The sequence below is a fragment of the Sordaria macrospora genome, chromosome 1, assembly GCF_033870435.1.
Source record: "Sordaria macrospora chromosome 1, complete sequence".
Taxonomy (NCBI): Eukaryota; Fungi; Ascomycota; class Sordariomycetes; order Sordariales; family Sordariaceae; genus Sordaria; species Sordaria macrospora.
Window position 1 is genome coordinate 2,504,031 of NC_089371.1, and position 16,026 is coordinate 2,520,056.

Below are 16,026 nucleotides of genomic sequence, written 5' to 3' on the forward strand. Positions count from 1 at the left end.
CTGGTTCATGAAACCATCTTTCGCGTCGTGCCCTTTCTTCCGTCCAACCTCGAGAACGGCAAGACAAATCACCTAAATCCATCTTCCTATACCGGCGACGAGGATTCCCTTTACAAGCCCAGCACACTTCTTCCGTCAGTGTCCGATCCTCCTCTCGAACGCTTGATCGCCGCTTTCAAGTCCTACACTTCTCTTTGTGCTTCTTTTGTACAGATTCCTACAAAAACCCGAGATTACCGATATCCAAAATGGCTCCGAACGGTAACGACAGCAAAGAAATAACGGCGGCCCAGCTCCCTGACCTGCTCGCCAATGACAACTCAGTCAAGCTCGCCGGTATCGACGTCGACGGTCAACTTCGCGGCAAGCTTGTATCGAAGAAGAAGTTCCTATCTATTGCCGAGTCAGGTTTCGGCTTCTGCTCTGTCATCTTCGGCTGGGATATGCACGATCAGACATACATCAAAGAGCTGAAAGTCAGCAACAAGGAGAACGGATACAGAGACATCATTGCCATTCCAGATCTCAACAGCTTCCGGCGCATCCCGTGGGAGAACAATGTGCCGTTCTTCTTGGTTAGCTTCCATGACCCTGATACCATGGAGCCCGTGTCAGCTTGCCCGCGTGGCCTGCTGAGAAAACAACTGGCAAAGCTGGGCGAGAAGGGATACGAGGCTATGGCTGGAGGTAAGTAACTCCTCTTGGTTAACGAGGCATAACAGAAGCGTGTCTAACTAGAGCCACGACAACAGCCGAGTACGAATTCTTCCAATTCCGAGCGCCCGCGGAAAGCTCTAGCGATTCAACAGCGTCCTACCTGAAGGAGAACCCTCCTCATTCCCTACCATCCCTGACCGAGGGCATGTTTGGCTACAGTTTGACACGACCGGTCCACAACAAGGATTACTACTACGATATCTTCAACACATGCGAAGAGTTCCAGTGCAACATCGAGGGCTGGCATACCGAGAGTGGGCCGGGCGTGTTTGAGGCTGCGCTCGAGTTCGGCGAAGTTAAGCAGATGGCCGACCGTGCCAGCTTGTTCAAGTACGCATGCTCTCCCCAGTAGTTTCCACATATACACATATTTGCTGCTAACAAAAGTGTTCCAGATACGTTGTCAAGTCTGTGGCCACAAAATACGGAATCACCCCTTGCTTCATGGCCAAGCCCAAGCAAGGCCTTCCCGGAAACAGCGGACATATGCACATTTCTCTCGTCAACAAAGATGGCAAGAATCTCTTGGCTCGCGAAGAAGCCGATCCCAACGCTCCGTATCCCGATGTCGCCTATCTTTCAGACCTGGGCAGACATTTCCTCGCCGGAATCCTCGAGGGCCTACCAGATATCATGCCCATGATTGCCCCAACTATCAACAGCTACAAGCGACTCGTCGAGAACTTCTGGGCACCCGTAACCGTCTCCTGGGGTTTGGAGCACCGTGCCGCTTCTATCAGACTTATCGGTCCTCCGGGATCCAAGGCCGGTGCGACCCGCTTCGAAGTTCGCGTGCCCGGTGCAGATGCCAACCCGTTCTACGTTTTGTCCGGCGTCCTAGCATTGGGCTGGCGCGGTGTGGAGAAGAAGCTCGAGATCCCATGCCCACCGCTAGGCAAGGGCGAGCAGGTTGGCGGGGAGTCTGATGCGGGTGCTAGACTGGCCAAGAGTCTGAAGGAGGCCACCGAGCGATTTATGAGGAAGGACAGCATCGCGAGAGAAGTGTTTGGAGACGAGTTTGTGGACCACTACGGAGGGACGAGAGAGCATGAGATCCGTCTTTGGGATGAGGCCGTCACCGACTGGTATGTTACAGCCCCACGCTTCCTATCGCTGATTCCCTGGATGGGAATTTGACCACGAGATGCTAACAATTTGAAACAGGGAGATGAAGAGGTATATCGAGACCGTCTAAACTGCCGAACACTTTCCTTTGTTTTAGTCACGAGCTACAACTAATGAACTATACGCTTACTGTTCTTGGGTTGTAATACGCTGGAGTCATCGTTGAAGTTGGATAGCCTTTATTCGCATCTTTTAGACAGTTTAATGCGATACCCAGTTATGTCTTTGATGTTCTTTGGTTCACGCGGATGGGAGCCCTTTCTATATTATCGTACACCACTTTGTCCACCAGACTCCAGTGAAGCTGCCCGCATCTGCATCGGCCGCTGGTCCTTCCATTTACTTTCTTCCATCACATCCCACCCCATCCCGCAGCCAAGTAGACCAAGAGATCAGACCGCCTAACGGGTATATGATTGACCCGAACGGCACCTGCTTTCATCAACAACTGCTTGGTCGTGTGGCGTAACGGTCTACAGTCGTGACACCCCAAACCCAGAAAAAAGGACACATACAAAAAGACAGAAAAACAAAAAACCCGGTTAAAAAAGAATTATATACACTCAAGTGACAGATAGCACCACAAGAAAGAAAGAAAAAGAAAGAAAAGTTAGGTGTTTTGATGGTTAATCGTCTCCCTGCTCGGACAAGCGGTTGTTGGTATATTCTTTTGTATCTTTTTGCACTTTCTTCGGAGGTTTGGGGAGGGATGGATTAAACACCGGGAGGTGGTGTGTTCGAATTGTGGTGGTTGTAAAAAAAATAAAAATTTCTCTAACCTTTCCACGGCAAATTGCCTTGCCGTGCTCTATCTATTCAGGACATGGGGTGAGTAGGTGATCTAGTTGAGTTTGGCTGTCGTAAGCAACACCCTCCTCGCTCTTTCGTTAGGACAAAGCAAACGAAAGGTTCGTCAGCACTGATTATGACATCTCAAATCAACAAGCAAAAACAGACTATGCCACACACAGTAAAGTGAAATTTTCACGTATATATGTAACCTGTATCGAGTCCAGTTCGAGTCAGGTCAGGTCAGGTCAGACTTTCAAGTGGCATGAGTCAAAAAAACAAAATAAGGTTGTTGGTGATCATTGCTTTTTTTTTTTTTGCTTTTTTTTTTTTAAATGGTCCCGACTGCGTGCGACTCTCCTCACTCCTCACGCCTCACGCCTCACGCCTCATGCCTCACTTTACGGATGCGGCTTGGATACCTACTAGGGCAGCGGCGCAGATGCAAAGCGGTGGTGACGGCGATGAGAATTTGCGATGCGATTTTCACTCTTTTGTTACATGTACCCTTGTGTCATTGCATGCACTTCATGTTGTCAAAAGGTTCACAGATCTTGGAGACTGGGACGTCATGGAATAGATAAGTGGTCAGTTAGGTGTTTGTACCAACAGTGAGTATCGCTTTACAAGTACTGCCCTGCCTTGACCTACCTACACGTAAACAGGACAATTATGGGCCCAATTCGAATGTTTGACTTTCCAGGTAGGTATGTAATGTTTGATGAACCGTGGCATTCTGGTTGTTTTCTTTTTTTCTTTTCTGCTGAGACAGACAGTCAAGGCCGTGACTATTCTACTGTGTATGTAGGTGGACAATCAGCTGGGGTGTTGCGTCGGTAGTAGGTAGGTATACTTTGAGATGGGGACTGGGAGATTGATGATGAACGAACGTGGTGCCATTGGAGATAGCTCAGGTGTGTGCGTGTGTGGACGATACCTGTCTTGCTGATTTCAGAATTCTTCTGACAACCAAGGTATGAGATGTACACAAAGGCGTCATGGAACAGAACAGCTTGTATAGATCGCTGGTGTTAGATGAGACGGTTTAGACTACCGAGTAAAGTCTTTGCGCTCTTTGGATTCTTCTAAAAAGATCATGTGAATGTGGTGTGGCCATTCTAGCCTGGTCACTGGGAGATTGATCGTTGCTCAGTAGGTACGAACGATAGTGTAAAAGCGAAGTTAGTAGGCCATCATAATCAAAGTTAATGTAGGATGATGGTCTTGTCAGCTTGATTCTCTCTCCTGAGAGTTGGAGTCGAGGTCAAATGCCTGGAACACTCACTCCCGAAAACCGATACGAGATTACCTTCAAGACACAGTCTGTTTTAAGTAGCTATGGCGAGGTCTTGGAACGTGACGTTCGAGAAAGGAGTCACGGCGTCTAAGTGTCACGTCGGGTTTTCTTCTTGTGTGACAGTTACGTGTGTGTCACTCTCAGCCATTCTCTCACGCTATCCAGAGGCATCCCTGTTCTTCTACTATCTTGAGGTTAATAGGAGGACAAGCCTGATGTGATCTTGATGGCAAGACGAGACGGATGGCAAAGATTCCGATGTCAGATCACCAAAGTAAGTGTAGCACTGCTGAAGTGCTTTGAAAAGACGTCCATAGTTCTGGTCTCTTTGGAAGACGGGCAATATTGCCCTTCGGAGTAAACGGGCAGCGTAAACAGGTTTTGGTGTTTTCACCAAGACGTTTGCTTAACCAAGATGGAAAGCAGGTTGAGATGGGACTTCCCTCATCACTGAATCTACCAGCTTTCGTGGGAACCAAGTTAACAGATACCTAGTCCGAGGTTGTTCGGTATCTTAAGAATCGACGAGATATAGTTGTGAAGAAGGAACCCTTGCCGTCGCGAATCCATCCTGTCGGTACCTGAATATGTAGGGATTCAAGACTTGTTATCTGTTTGTTTTATTACCGTAGGAACTCGCGGTGAAGAGCCCCAAGGAGGAGAGAGTCGACGTTATCTGCCAAATCGCCAAGTCAAGATAAGTCGGTACCTTGATCAGCGAGGTATTTTTGGCAAGAAGCTGAAGTCAAAAGAACGAAGGATTCTCTGCCCTGCTGGGCTACAGGGCTACCGCCATCATGGGCAGGAATAGGTATCGGCCGGTCCAAGGAGACGGAGAAGTACTGGAGGGGAGGCTAATTTCCCCCAATAGCGGTTGCCTGCTGCGGCTGGGACCAAGGATGATTTGTGATGCTGGTTCTTGAGCCACACATGGTCAGCACTAAAAAGGGCGGACTGGTGAGAGTGGGCGGAAAATAGCCAACCAAAGGGAAGGAAATCGCGAAAAGCTAGAAGGGGGGAGGGGTGAAAGAATCATCATCTTTTTTTCTTCTCTCTTTTCTTTTCCCCTCTCTGACATGCCATCTGTCACCAATGGCTTTTGCGAGATTCTGCATTTTCTCCGATCCAAGATGCGATAGCCGCTCTTTTGGTGCAGCGCATGTTGGATACCCGCTAGCACCCGCTCTGAAGCTGAAGAAGCTGATGTAGATTTGAAGACGAAATCTGACTGTTTTGAGACGGCAAAGCAAATGATGCACGAAGTCGATCAAAGATGGCCCGGTAATGTTGCGGGAGCTGGCTTGTCCGGTGCCGTGGTTGTGCACAAAATTACCACAACGTTCAACGTCCGGTTGATGTTTCGGATTTGGGATGCCACAGATGGACCCTGATCGTAGGACCCACATTTCCATTGGCGCCCAAGCTCCGATTCTTGGCAGTCTTACGAGTGGAACCCTCCACAGCAGCGCCAAGCCAAGCCAACCTCAACCCAACCCAACCATTTCACTTTCTCTTCTCACTTTCATTTTACGTCTTCTTCTGCAACGACACTCCGTCGGGGAATTCGCCCAATGGTCACAACCTCAACGGTATCGATAACACTTTGGAACCCTGGAGACCCCAGCGAGTCCTACAAACTTCCCAGAATTCACAAGTGGAATTTCAGGAGGTCTTTATAGACATGACAGACAACCGCAACTCAACGCGCTTGACACGCGCCGGCGCGCCTCTTCACCTCGCACTCAAGCCCATTCCTTAGCCGCGGGAATTGTACCTTTTTATTGGAGATGGATTACTGAGCGCCAAAGAGGGTCGCTTCCGGCTGTTGGCCACATCGCCTTGTGCCTACTTCCCGTCCTTTGCCGGACGTGCGATTCCCATATACCAAAACCACCCCAAGGCTTATGGCAATCAACATGGAACCGATGCTGCTTATTCGAGTCACATCTCTGACCACTACCAAGATGACGCCATACTCTTCTTGCTTTGTGTATGGACTGAAGGGCATGGCGGCATTGCATTTTGAATATTGACAGGCTGGTTCTCCGGCTCTCTCCAACTGACACCTTCGGCAAGTCCAAAAGTTCTCTCCTTTTCAGCCTCAGTACACCGGGCTGAACAAGCATGCGGCGCTTATCTGAAGGATAGAAAGGCTGCCTCTACAGAGTCATGGTCGCTCGACGACCATTGGCGGCTTGTCCAGCATGGCGTTGGGTGGCTTCACTGTGCCGTATCGCAGCTCGATCGCAACTGGTCCCCTTCCGGTGTATTTTCCCTTTGGGTCATGTCCGGCTATCTGATGTCGCTGTCACCCTTCTTTAATTAAGGTTACCCCCTGTCGCTACTTGAGGCAGGAGGCGTCGACTCAACGTCAAGGACGGCCAATGCCTCAACGTGGGACGTCCCCAGACCGTTCACTCCACGATACAACAACAAAAGGAGATAAAAACTGCGAGCGCCTCCTATCACGACATTGCCCACTGGAACGGGTGCACCGCTTATCTCTCCCGCCTCTGTAAAAGTTGGTGGCTGATCAAATTCGCTGACATGAGATGCTTGATGCTTGACGGGGCTGGGCACTCCTGGATTAGCACCTCTAAGTAGATCTTCTCCGGACCTTTCTAGCAATGCCCCTTCTCGTCAACTTCTCGAACCCATGATCCCGCTTCCCGGGTCGGGCCCGGTAGCAATCTTCCAACTCCCGAGCGGCCTGCCCGCGCTCTCTGCTAGACAAGAGCCAAATGGGTGGATTCACGTGTCCGAAGGGCTGCATGCCGGATGAACCTCACCCTTTGTGAGCGGCTCGTACGAACCACATGTACAACTCACAACTTGTGGTTGAGTTTTACAACAGTCCGTGGACCATCGGATATCATTTCGATGCTACACGACATGATAATGAAGGATGATTGTAATATCAATGCCACCACCGAAACTCCACGGCACACGTCCGAGGTTCTGTATAACTCCGCCGGTATTGGGTCCTGATTGAGACCTCAGTCAACATTCAGGTGGTCTACAGGCAGGACTATGCAACTTGGGTGCCTGGTTTCAATTCTCAAGACATAGTCCAGACCACCACCTTGACCCAGTAAATTCCAAATGGATCTGGAGGATCACCAACCCCCTTTCCTCGAAGGGCGATACCAGTTCATCGCGAATCCTTCGTCTGCTTGGCCAAGCGCTCGCGAACAGGGCCCCTGGCTATGGTGCCAAGGCGTGTGGGTCTCTTCACTTTCTCCATTCTCTTTTTTCTTTCCTGGAGCCGCTGCTGTTTGGATGGGCGTCAATCTAACACAGCCCTACGGGCCCCGAATTGGTGTCCTCTCTGACTGGCCAGTTTCTACGAGGACAAACGCAGTCCTCACCACCTTTGGCATCTTTGCCCTACAGGGAGGCTAGGTTATCCAGTCCCAGTGAGAATTCACCAGCCACATTTCGGCTCATTGGCTCGGGCATGCTGTTGACATCTCGGACCAAAAGCTTCTCTTCCTTCGTCGTCTTGCCTTCAACCAAAGAGCGTCAGGTCTTGACCCTCACCGTATCCACTCCTCGTTCCCAAAGGCTGTGCCCAACCTGGTGGGTCGTCAGATGGCTTGTTCCCGCTCCATGCTGACGGGACTTCTCGTTTCTAAACCCGAATAGGCCAATGGGGAATAAGGTCTTTGCCAATGGCTGTCCCCAGGCTTCCAGCTTCGCCCGTAGTTCTGGCGGGCTGAGCACCGATTGGGTTTAGTCAAGCTCTATTTTCTGACCACAGGCACCAAGATCCGCATCCTGTCTTAGTCGATGCTCGACATCCATGCTCAAGAGATCTCTTGGTGGCTCTGTTACCCCCCCGATGTTGTTGTGCGGCCAATAGCTTGATCTTATCGTGGACTGGCAGCTCGAATAAATACATTTGGCAGCCCAACCCGTGCTTCCACTCTTCCTCTTTTCCGCCCCTAGCTCACACTGTTGGTCACTTGTTGACTATTCTACACCCGCTTGAGATCTGCTTTAGGCAGGGTCAAGCTCCCATTGCATTTGCAACCTTCTATCACGGGCCTTTGTTTCTTCTTTGCGCTCTTATCATCTTTCCCATATCTGAAAGTCTCCTCACTTCACCCGCCCTCTTGGGCGTGATACTCTACTCATCATGGCGGCGGTTCTTCTCACACTCGTCCTGGCGACCTTAGTACAAGGTCTCCGGTACGATCCAGACTTTGTTGACTACAACCTTAACCAGAATAAAGACGCCACAAATCCATTAGACTACTCTGCGCCAAAACGAGATAAATACACACCGTCCCCGAAAGACTGGCGATTTCCCTTCTACACGCTTTTCCTCGACAGGTTCGCCAATGGTGACCCTACTAATGACAACATCAACGGCACTGTCTATGAGCATGATCCAACAAGCAACCAGTTGCGCCATGGAGGTGATGTTCAGGGCATCATTGACAGCCTGGACTATATCCAAGGCATGGGGATGAAAGTAAGTGGTGGAAGATATAACAGGAATGGGAACCATAGCTGATTTCGAAATAGGCTATCTACATTGCTGGTTCACCCTTTATCAACCTTCCTTGGGGCGTTGACTCGTACTCTGTAAGTGGTCGTGACGGGATAGGTGTTGGGTTCGCATTTTTGCTAACAGTGCTATAGCCCATTGACTTGACTCTCTTGGACATGCATTACGGTACAATTAAGGATTGGCAACGAATGGTGGACGAGATTCATAAACGTGACATGTATGTCATGATCGACCATACTTTCTCAACGTAAGTTTCGAACACCTTCTCCAGACACTATTTGCCCATTGCCTCGGCAGATGGCTCACAGCCAGATTAGTATGAGCGATCTTCTCGCGTTCAAAGGCTTCGAGAACGAAACCGCCCCGTTTAAGCTCGACGAACACAAGGTGCACTACAAGAGTAACCGAGAGTATCTCGATTTTGCGCCATCCAACGAATATAAGGACGAATGCGAGTATCCCAGGTTTTGGGATGAGACTGGAATGCCTGTGGGAGACGATGTCACCAGCCAGTTAAAGGGCTGCTATGACAATGATTTCGACCAGTACGGCGACATGGAAGCCTTCGGTGTCCATCCGGACTGGCAACGTTCCTTGGCCAAATTCGCTAGTGTCCAGGATCGATTGAGGGAATGGGTGCCATCCGTTCGCAAACGCATCGAGTTATTCTCGTGTCTTTCGATCAGGGTACTTGATGTCGATGGGTTCCGCTTCGATAAGGCCACGCAAGTCACGGTTGATGCCATGGCCGAGCACAACGAAGCCGTCCGCAAGTGTGCCAAGGAACACAACAAGGACAATTTCTTCTTGCCCGGCGAAATCACCGGTGGCGATGGCTACGGTGCGATTTATATTGGCAGAGGACGACAAGGAGATCAGCGGCCGAACTTTCCCCAGGTCATGAATTTGACGACGAAGGAGCTCAGCAAGAACAACAGCCTGGTAATACGCGACGAGGGCAAAAACGGTCTCGACGCCGGTGCTTTCCACTATTCGACATACCGCTTTCTTACAAGGTTTGTCGGTATGAGTGGAAACTTGGAAGCTGGTTACGACCTGCCGCTCAACTGGGTTCAGATGTGGAACCAGATGATTATCACCAACGATTTCGTCAACCCCAATACTGGCCTTTTCGACCCCCGGCACATGTACGGGACTATGAATCAGGATGTATTCCGTTGGTCTGGTATCAAACTGGGTACGCAGAGGATGCTTCTGGGTTTATTCATCATGACCCTGCACATGCCCGGTATCCCCTTGGTTTTCTACGGTGAAGAGCAGGAATTTTACGTTCTTGACAGCACGGCGGACAACTACATTTTTGGACGACAGGCGTTCTCGCCTACACCCGGCTGGATGCTCCACGGCTGCCATGCCGGCAACAGTACACAATACATTGGCTGGCCCATTGAGACATCAAGGACCGGCTGCAACGACCCCAAGGTTGGGCTGGATCACCGTGACCCATCGGCTCCGGTCCGCAACATCATGAAGTCGATGTACCATATGCGCGAGAAGTTCGAGACTTTCCGTGAAGCATGGCTCCTGCAGACCCTTAGTTCGAAGATTAGGACCGTGACGCTCGAAGGCAGCAACACAAGCACCGAATTCGGAATTTGGTCCGTTGCTCGCGCGTTCATGCCCGGAGTTCAAAAAGAGTTATATCCAGCTGAACCCGTCTGGCTTGTCTATCACAACGAGGAAAAGGAAACCGAGTATACCTTCGACTGCTCCAAGAAGGACAAGGACTTCATCTCCCCATTCGATGCCGGGGCGACGATCAAGAACTTGTTCTATCCCTATGACGAGGTCAAACTGCAGAAATCCTCTCAGAGCTTGGGATTCGCTAATTCCCATGAGATAAGCGGCTGCCTTAGCAATATCACCATGGCACCCTTCGAATTCCGAGCCTATGTTCTCAAGGATGATTGGGAATCTGCCCCGCCTATGATCACCAAGTTCAACCATGGCCATGACGCTTCCATCGAGTCTCGCGAAGACGGAAAGGTCGACATCGAACTGGAGTTCTCAGAGGAAATGGACTGCGAAGAGGTTCTCAAGTCGATCTCTTTCACGTCCAAGACAGAAGAGAAGGCCAGCATCAAAATCGATAAACACGAATGCGGGAAGATCAAGACCAGCTTCATCGTCGAATATGTCGGCGCTATCCCTTCTACCTGGAGGTTCAAAGCCACCTTGTCAAACATCAAGGACGGAATCCACAGGATTACTGTCAAGGATCCCAAGTCTGTTCGCAAGGGAGTCAGCACGGGCGCTACTGACCACTTCCTCCTCCGTGTCGGTTCACTCAACAACCCGGTTGTCAACCCCATGAATGCCAACTATTCCAAGACACTGGTGACGAAAGAGGGCAGTGATCTCTTCGTCAACCACGCCGCAGCTGGTGCCGATAAGTGGCGCTACTCGACCAACTGGGGCTCGAGCTGGAGTGATTGGCTCGAATACAAGGGAGGCAAGGAGAAAATCAATAAGCTGGACTGGAAGGGAACGAAAAGACAAGAATGGGATGATGACCATGTCATGGTTCAGTACTGGTCTAAGCTGCTGGGTAGCGCCTCGTTTGTCCAGTCTGGTGACAGCAAAGACACCAAGTTGCGCCGCTTCCCCCACCTCTTCGCCCATGGTCTTTTCAACAAGTTTGGCTTTGATGCTGGTGTCAAGAATGAGCTGAAGCTGGTTGGTGATGGGCTGTGGGAGGGCCACGTTATGGATGAGTGGCCCACTCATTTTCAGCTTAACGTATGGGGCATGAATCCTGATCAGAAACCGGACGCCGGATGGGTGTTCGGCGATGTGGATGGAGATGGGGTCCTGGATCGTATGCCGCCTTCATCGTTGGCATTGAACGTTATCAATGCTACAGAACCGCCGCCGATGCCTGCGCTGTCGTGGAAGCTTGTCTTCAACGATGCGCTGCTCACTTTCCGTAAGGAGCCCCAGGGAAATATGTGGATTCAGATTATCATGTTTATCCTGCTGGCTTCGCTCCCCATCGTCGGTGGTCTCACTGCCGTCTGGATTTTCATGGGCTCCTTCTACAAGGTCAAGGTCAACAAGGTCGGCTTCAAGCGCCGTGGTCGCTCACCTCTGCGCGACATCGGCAAGCGTATCAGCAGTACCGTTTCTTTCGAGAATTTCCGTCACAAGGACGTGGGTGACACGGAGCTCGCTGTCGTTCCCGGCAAGCGCAGAAAGGTTATCATTGCCACTATGGAGTACAATATCGACGACTGGAATATCAAGATCAAGATTGGCGGCCTCGGCGTCATGGCCCAGCTCATGGGTAAGGCATTGGAGCACCAGGATCTGATCTGGGTTGTGCCCTGCGTCGGTGGCATCGACTATCCGATCGACCAGCGCGCTGAGCCGATGTACGTGCCCATCATGGGCAAGGAGTACGAGATCGAAGTGCAGTACCATCAGGTGCAGAATATCACATACGTGCTGCTCGACGCGCCCATCTTCCGCACCCAGTCCAAGGCCGACCCCTACCCGCCGCGCATGGATGACATGGACTCAGCCATCTACTATGCCGCCTGGAATTACTGCATTGCCGAGGCCATTCGGAGGTTCAACCCGGACATGTACCACATCAACGATTACCACGGTGCGGCGGCGCCGTTGTACCTGCTTCCTGAACGCACCATCCCCTGCGCTCTTTCGCTTCACAATGCCGAGTTCCAAGGTATGTGGCCTATGCGCACGCCTGAGGAGTCTAAGGAGGTGTGCGAGGTGTTCAACTTGGATCCGGAAGTCGTGAAGGAGTACGTCCAGTTCGGCTCGGTTTTCAACCTTCTCCACGCCGGAGCAAGCTATCTGCGTGTCCACCAAAAGGGCTTTGGAGCCGTGGGCGTCTCGAAGAAATATGGCGACCGCTCCTACGCCCGCTATCCCATCTTCTGGGGCCTGTCCAAGATCGGCCAGCTGCCTAATCCTGACCCGAGCGACACGGCTGAGTGGAGCAGAGACGAACAGGTCCTGGAGAAGGACGTCGTCGTCGATTTCGAGGCCGAGGCCAAGCGCGGTGATCTCAGGAGAGAGGCTCAGGAGTGGGCTGGTTTGGAAGTCAACCCGGATGCGGAGCTGTTCGTCTTCGTCGGCAGGTGGTCGCTTCAGAAGGGCGTCGATCTTATCGCCGACATTTTCCCGTCCATCCTGGAGAAATATCCCACCACCCAGCTCATTTGCGTCGGTCCGGTTATCGATCTTTATGGCAAGTTTGCCGCGCTCAAGTTGGCAAAGCTCATGGAGAAGTATCCCAAGCGCGTTTACAGCAAGCCCGAGTTTACCGCCCTGCCTCCTTGTATTTTCAGCGGCGCTGAGTTTGCTCTGATTCCCTCTCGCGACGAGCCGTTTGGTCTGGTAGCTGTTGAATTCGGGCGCAAGGGCGCGCTCGGCGTTGGCGCCCGCGTTGGTGGCCTTGGACAGATGCCTGGCTTCTGGTACACGATCGAATCGACCGCCCCTCAGCATCTTATTCAGCAATTCCGTGGAGCCATTGTCAGCGCATTGGAGAGCAAGAAGCAGAACCGCCAGATGATGAGAGCCTGGAGTGCCAAGCAACGGTTTCCTGTCGCTCAATGGGTTGAGGACCTGGATACGCTCCAGACCGAGGCCATTCGCATTCATCAAAAGGAAGCCAAGAAGCACAAGAGAGTCTCTAGTGGCTCGTTGCTCACGGTTCCTTCTAACATTGATCTTAACGGCAACAACGGCCAGCGGGATTACTTTGATGATGCGGTTGAGACACCTGCGGGCGCACGATCTCGAGCGGAATCTACTTCGTCGACGCCCGGTCCCCAGGAACCTGGCGCGGCATACCACAGACGGACACCCTCAAACCCTTTTGATGATGACATTCCCAGCATTGCGTCCCCGCCTCCGGGTCCCGGATCTCCTCCCACTGTTAACGTGGACCGTATCCGCGATCATTCCGACCACGGTGGTGAAGACGGTGCTGATGAACCCCTCATGCCTCCCCTCATGCCGCCGAACCCCCTGTTCCTTAACCCCTCTGCCAGTTCGTCGATCACGGATGTCCGCTCTATCGCAGGTAATGCCTTCGGCACAATGGGTGATCGCAGCAGTGTCGATACATTTGCGATGCGCATGATGTCTCCCGATGGTTCCGAGACCCGTCCTCAAGCCTTCGGATTGCTCAACCCACAAGCTCGTCCCGGTGCTGAAGGTATCTACCAAGCCCGCAACCGCAACAGCTCGCGCCTCTCCGTCGTCGATGTCGTTGGTGACAGGCAGGATTTCCGCTTGCAAAAGGTCGATCCCTTCTTCACTGATGCGACTGGTCAGTATTACCGCGAGTTCGAGCGCAAGCTCAACGGACTCACGGCCAAGAACTCGGAAACCGAGCTTTGCGTCGAAGACTACCTCAAGCAAAGCGAAAAGGAGTGGTTCAAGGAATTCAGAAACGCCAAGCTAGGCCGCAGCCGCAGCCCAAGCCGCTCTCGGAGCCCCATGCCAGGCTTGAAGATCAAGAAGCAGAGACATGCCAGCGTTGTCAGCGTCCAGAGCATTTCGCCTTCCGAAGACGACGACCGTGAGAACGAGGAAAGTAACAATAATAACAACGATGGTGTCGGCCACCATCGTGACGACCAATTCCTGCTTGGCGAAGGGTACAAGCCGCCTACGGGCTTGAAAAAGCTGCTCTCTATTCGCCTCGGTGACTGGCCTATTTACTCTTTCATCATTGCCCTCGGCCAGATTCTCGCCGCCAACTCGTATCAAATTGTTCTCCTCGCTGGTGAATCCGGACAAACGCCCACGCAGCTTTATATCGTTGCTGGCACTTATGCTCTCGGCTCCCTTCTGTGGTGGTTCATGTTCCGTCGCCTCCCAGCACTGTACTCGCTCTCCCTGCCCTGGCTCTTCTACGGCCTGGCATTCATGCTTCTGGGCGTCACGCCGTTCATGCCGGAGCACATCCGTTTCCCAGTCCAAAACACCGCATCGGCGTTGTACGCCGCTGGCGCATCAAGTGGATCGCTGTTCTTTGCAATGAACTTTGGCGATGAAGGTAAGCAAGCCCTTTTCTTCTAGATACTACGTATCCATGACAAGTGACCCATGCTAACATATCCTCCAGGCGGTGTCCCCATAATGACCTGGATCTTCCGCGCCGCCATCATCCAAGGAATCCAACAAGTCTACATCCTAGCCCTCTGGTACTGGGGCAGTTTCCTCACCGGGCAAACTCCCACCGGCACTCCCCACGGCCTCTGGATCGCCAACAAGGTCCCCGTCGTGCTGGTCATTACCGTGCCCATCGCCCTCATTCTGTGGAGTCTAGGCGTCATCTCCTTCATCGGTCTACCCGATTACTACCGCCAGCTCCCCGACAAGATCCCCTCCTTCTACAAATCTCTTATGCGCCGCCACATCGTGCCCTGGTTTCTGCTCATGGTCGTCATCCAGAACTACTTCCTGTCCGCCCCCTACGGCCGCACCTGGGAGTTCCTCTTTTACTCCCGCGCCGTCCCCGGCTGGGCCATCCTGCTACTAGCCATCGGCTTCTTCGTCGGCCTCTGGTGCTTGCTGCTGTGGCTCTTCGCCTACTTCACCAAAACCCACCCGTGGATCGTCCCCCTCTTCGCCATCGGCCTGGGAGCCCCGCGCTGGGCACAGATGTTATGGGCCACCAGCGGAATCGGCCTCTACCTCCCCTGGTGCGGCTCCGCGGCCCTTGGCGCCATCATCTCCCGCTGCTTGTGGCTGTGGCTCGGGTTACTGGATACAGTACAGGGTGTCGGACTAGGTATGGTCTTGCTGCTGACGCTCACGAGGCAGCACGTGGCTGCCACGCTTATGGGCGCGCAGTTCCTGGGCGCGGTGTTTACCATGTTGGCGAGGGCGACGGCGCCGGATAAGAATGGACCCGGGGACGTGTTTCCGGATTTCACGGCGGGGGCGATGCCTGGGTTGGGCAAAGCCTGGTTTTGGGTCGTGTTGGGATTGCAGCTTGTGCTGCCCATTGGGTTTTTCAAGTTCTTTAGGAAGGAGCAGGTTGCTAAGCCGTAAGAGAAAGGGAAAGAAAAGGAAGGGAGCAAAGGAAGATGAATACCTTGTAGGGTGTCGGATTGGACTTTTCTTTTACAAACTATTGGTTCTAACGGCTGGATGGGATGCACGGAACTATAAAAGGATGTATCGTTGGATGGATGGATGGATGGACGAAATTGTTCTGGTTTGGATATCCTCTGGTTTTGGAAAGGGAATTCCCACTTTATTTGTTTTGTTTATAGCATATACCCCCCAGCAGGCAGTTACAACGGATCTATCTGGCTCGGAGGAGGATTAGGTGGTTTTTGATTGTTTTATTTACAGGTCTATACCTATCTACACTGCTTATGCATGTCCTTTTTGATCTTTGGAACTTGACTGATTTCGTAATTTTTCAAGTCTCTTAGAGTGTGTTGTTATTTCAATCAATTGCTTGCTTGTCTTTGAAGAAGACCGGCAGGCATGGCCGGTTTGAGGTTGGAAATTGCACACTGCTGCTGAAGGCACGCAAGTCTGCTTGCTATTTGGCCTAGCGAGGTTATAG

General features: G+C 52.0%; 2 protein-coding genes across 2 annotated transcripts; both read left to right on the forward strand.

Moving 5' to 3' along the window:
* The first annotated feature begins 5 nt into the window (after window positions 1-5).
* On the forward strand, window positions 6-2,061 carry SMAC4_05987 (uncharacterized protein). The gene is made up of 4 exons (XM_066090370.1): window positions 6-687; window positions 753-1,047; window positions 1,113-1,802; window positions 1,882-2,061. Exons 1-4 carry the CDS (start codon window positions 249-251, stop codon window positions 1,910-1,912), a joined length of 1,455 nt encoding a protein of 484 aa, XP_065945567.1. The 5' UTR covers window positions 6-248; the 3' UTR covers window positions 1,913-2,061.
* Window positions 2,062-7,679: 5,618 nt separating this feature from the next.
* Window positions 7,680-15,898, forward strand: SMAC4_05986 (uncharacterized protein). The gene is made up of 5 exons (XM_066090369.1): window positions 7,680-8,405; window positions 8,459-8,518; window positions 8,576-8,691; window positions 8,762-14,499; window positions 14,569-15,898. Exons 1-5 carry the CDS (start codon window positions 8,067-8,069, stop codon window positions 15,498-15,500), a joined length of 7,185 nt encoding a protein of 2,394 aa, XP_065945568.1. The 5' UTR covers window positions 7,680-8,066; the 3' UTR covers window positions 15,501-15,898.
* Window positions 15,899-16,026: the final 128 nt, after the last annotated feature.

What these genes read in the sequence shown, in the direction of transcription:
- SMAC4_05987 (XM_066090370.1), top strand. Translation starts at nt 249, where the DNA reads ATGGCTCCGAACGGTAACGACAGCAAAGAAATAACGGCGGCCCAGCTC. An exon ending in GACCGTGCCAGCTTGTTCAA is followed by an intron (nt 1,048 to 1,112) that starts GTACGCATGCTC and finishes AAAGTGTTCCAG; the next exon opens with ATACGTTGTCAAGTCTGTGG. An exon ending in GATGAGGCCGTCACCGACTG is followed by an intron (nt 1,803 to 1,881) that starts GTATGTTACAGC and finishes AATTTGAAACAG; the next exon opens with GGAGATGAAGAGGTATATCG.
- SMAC4_05986 (XM_066090369.1), top strand. Translation starts at nt 8,067, where the DNA reads ATGGCGGCGGTTCTTCTCACACTCGTCCTGGCGACCTTAGTACAAGGT. An exon ending in GGGGCGTTGACTCGTACTCT is followed by an intron (nt 8,519 to 8,575) that starts GTAAGTGGTCGT and finishes ACAGTGCTATAG; the next exon opens with CCCATTGACTTGACTCTCTT. An exon ending in ATCGACCATACTTTCTCAAC is followed by an intron (nt 8,692 to 8,761) that starts GTAAGTTTCGAA and finishes CAGCCAGATTAG; the next exon opens with TATGAGCGATCTTCTCGCGT.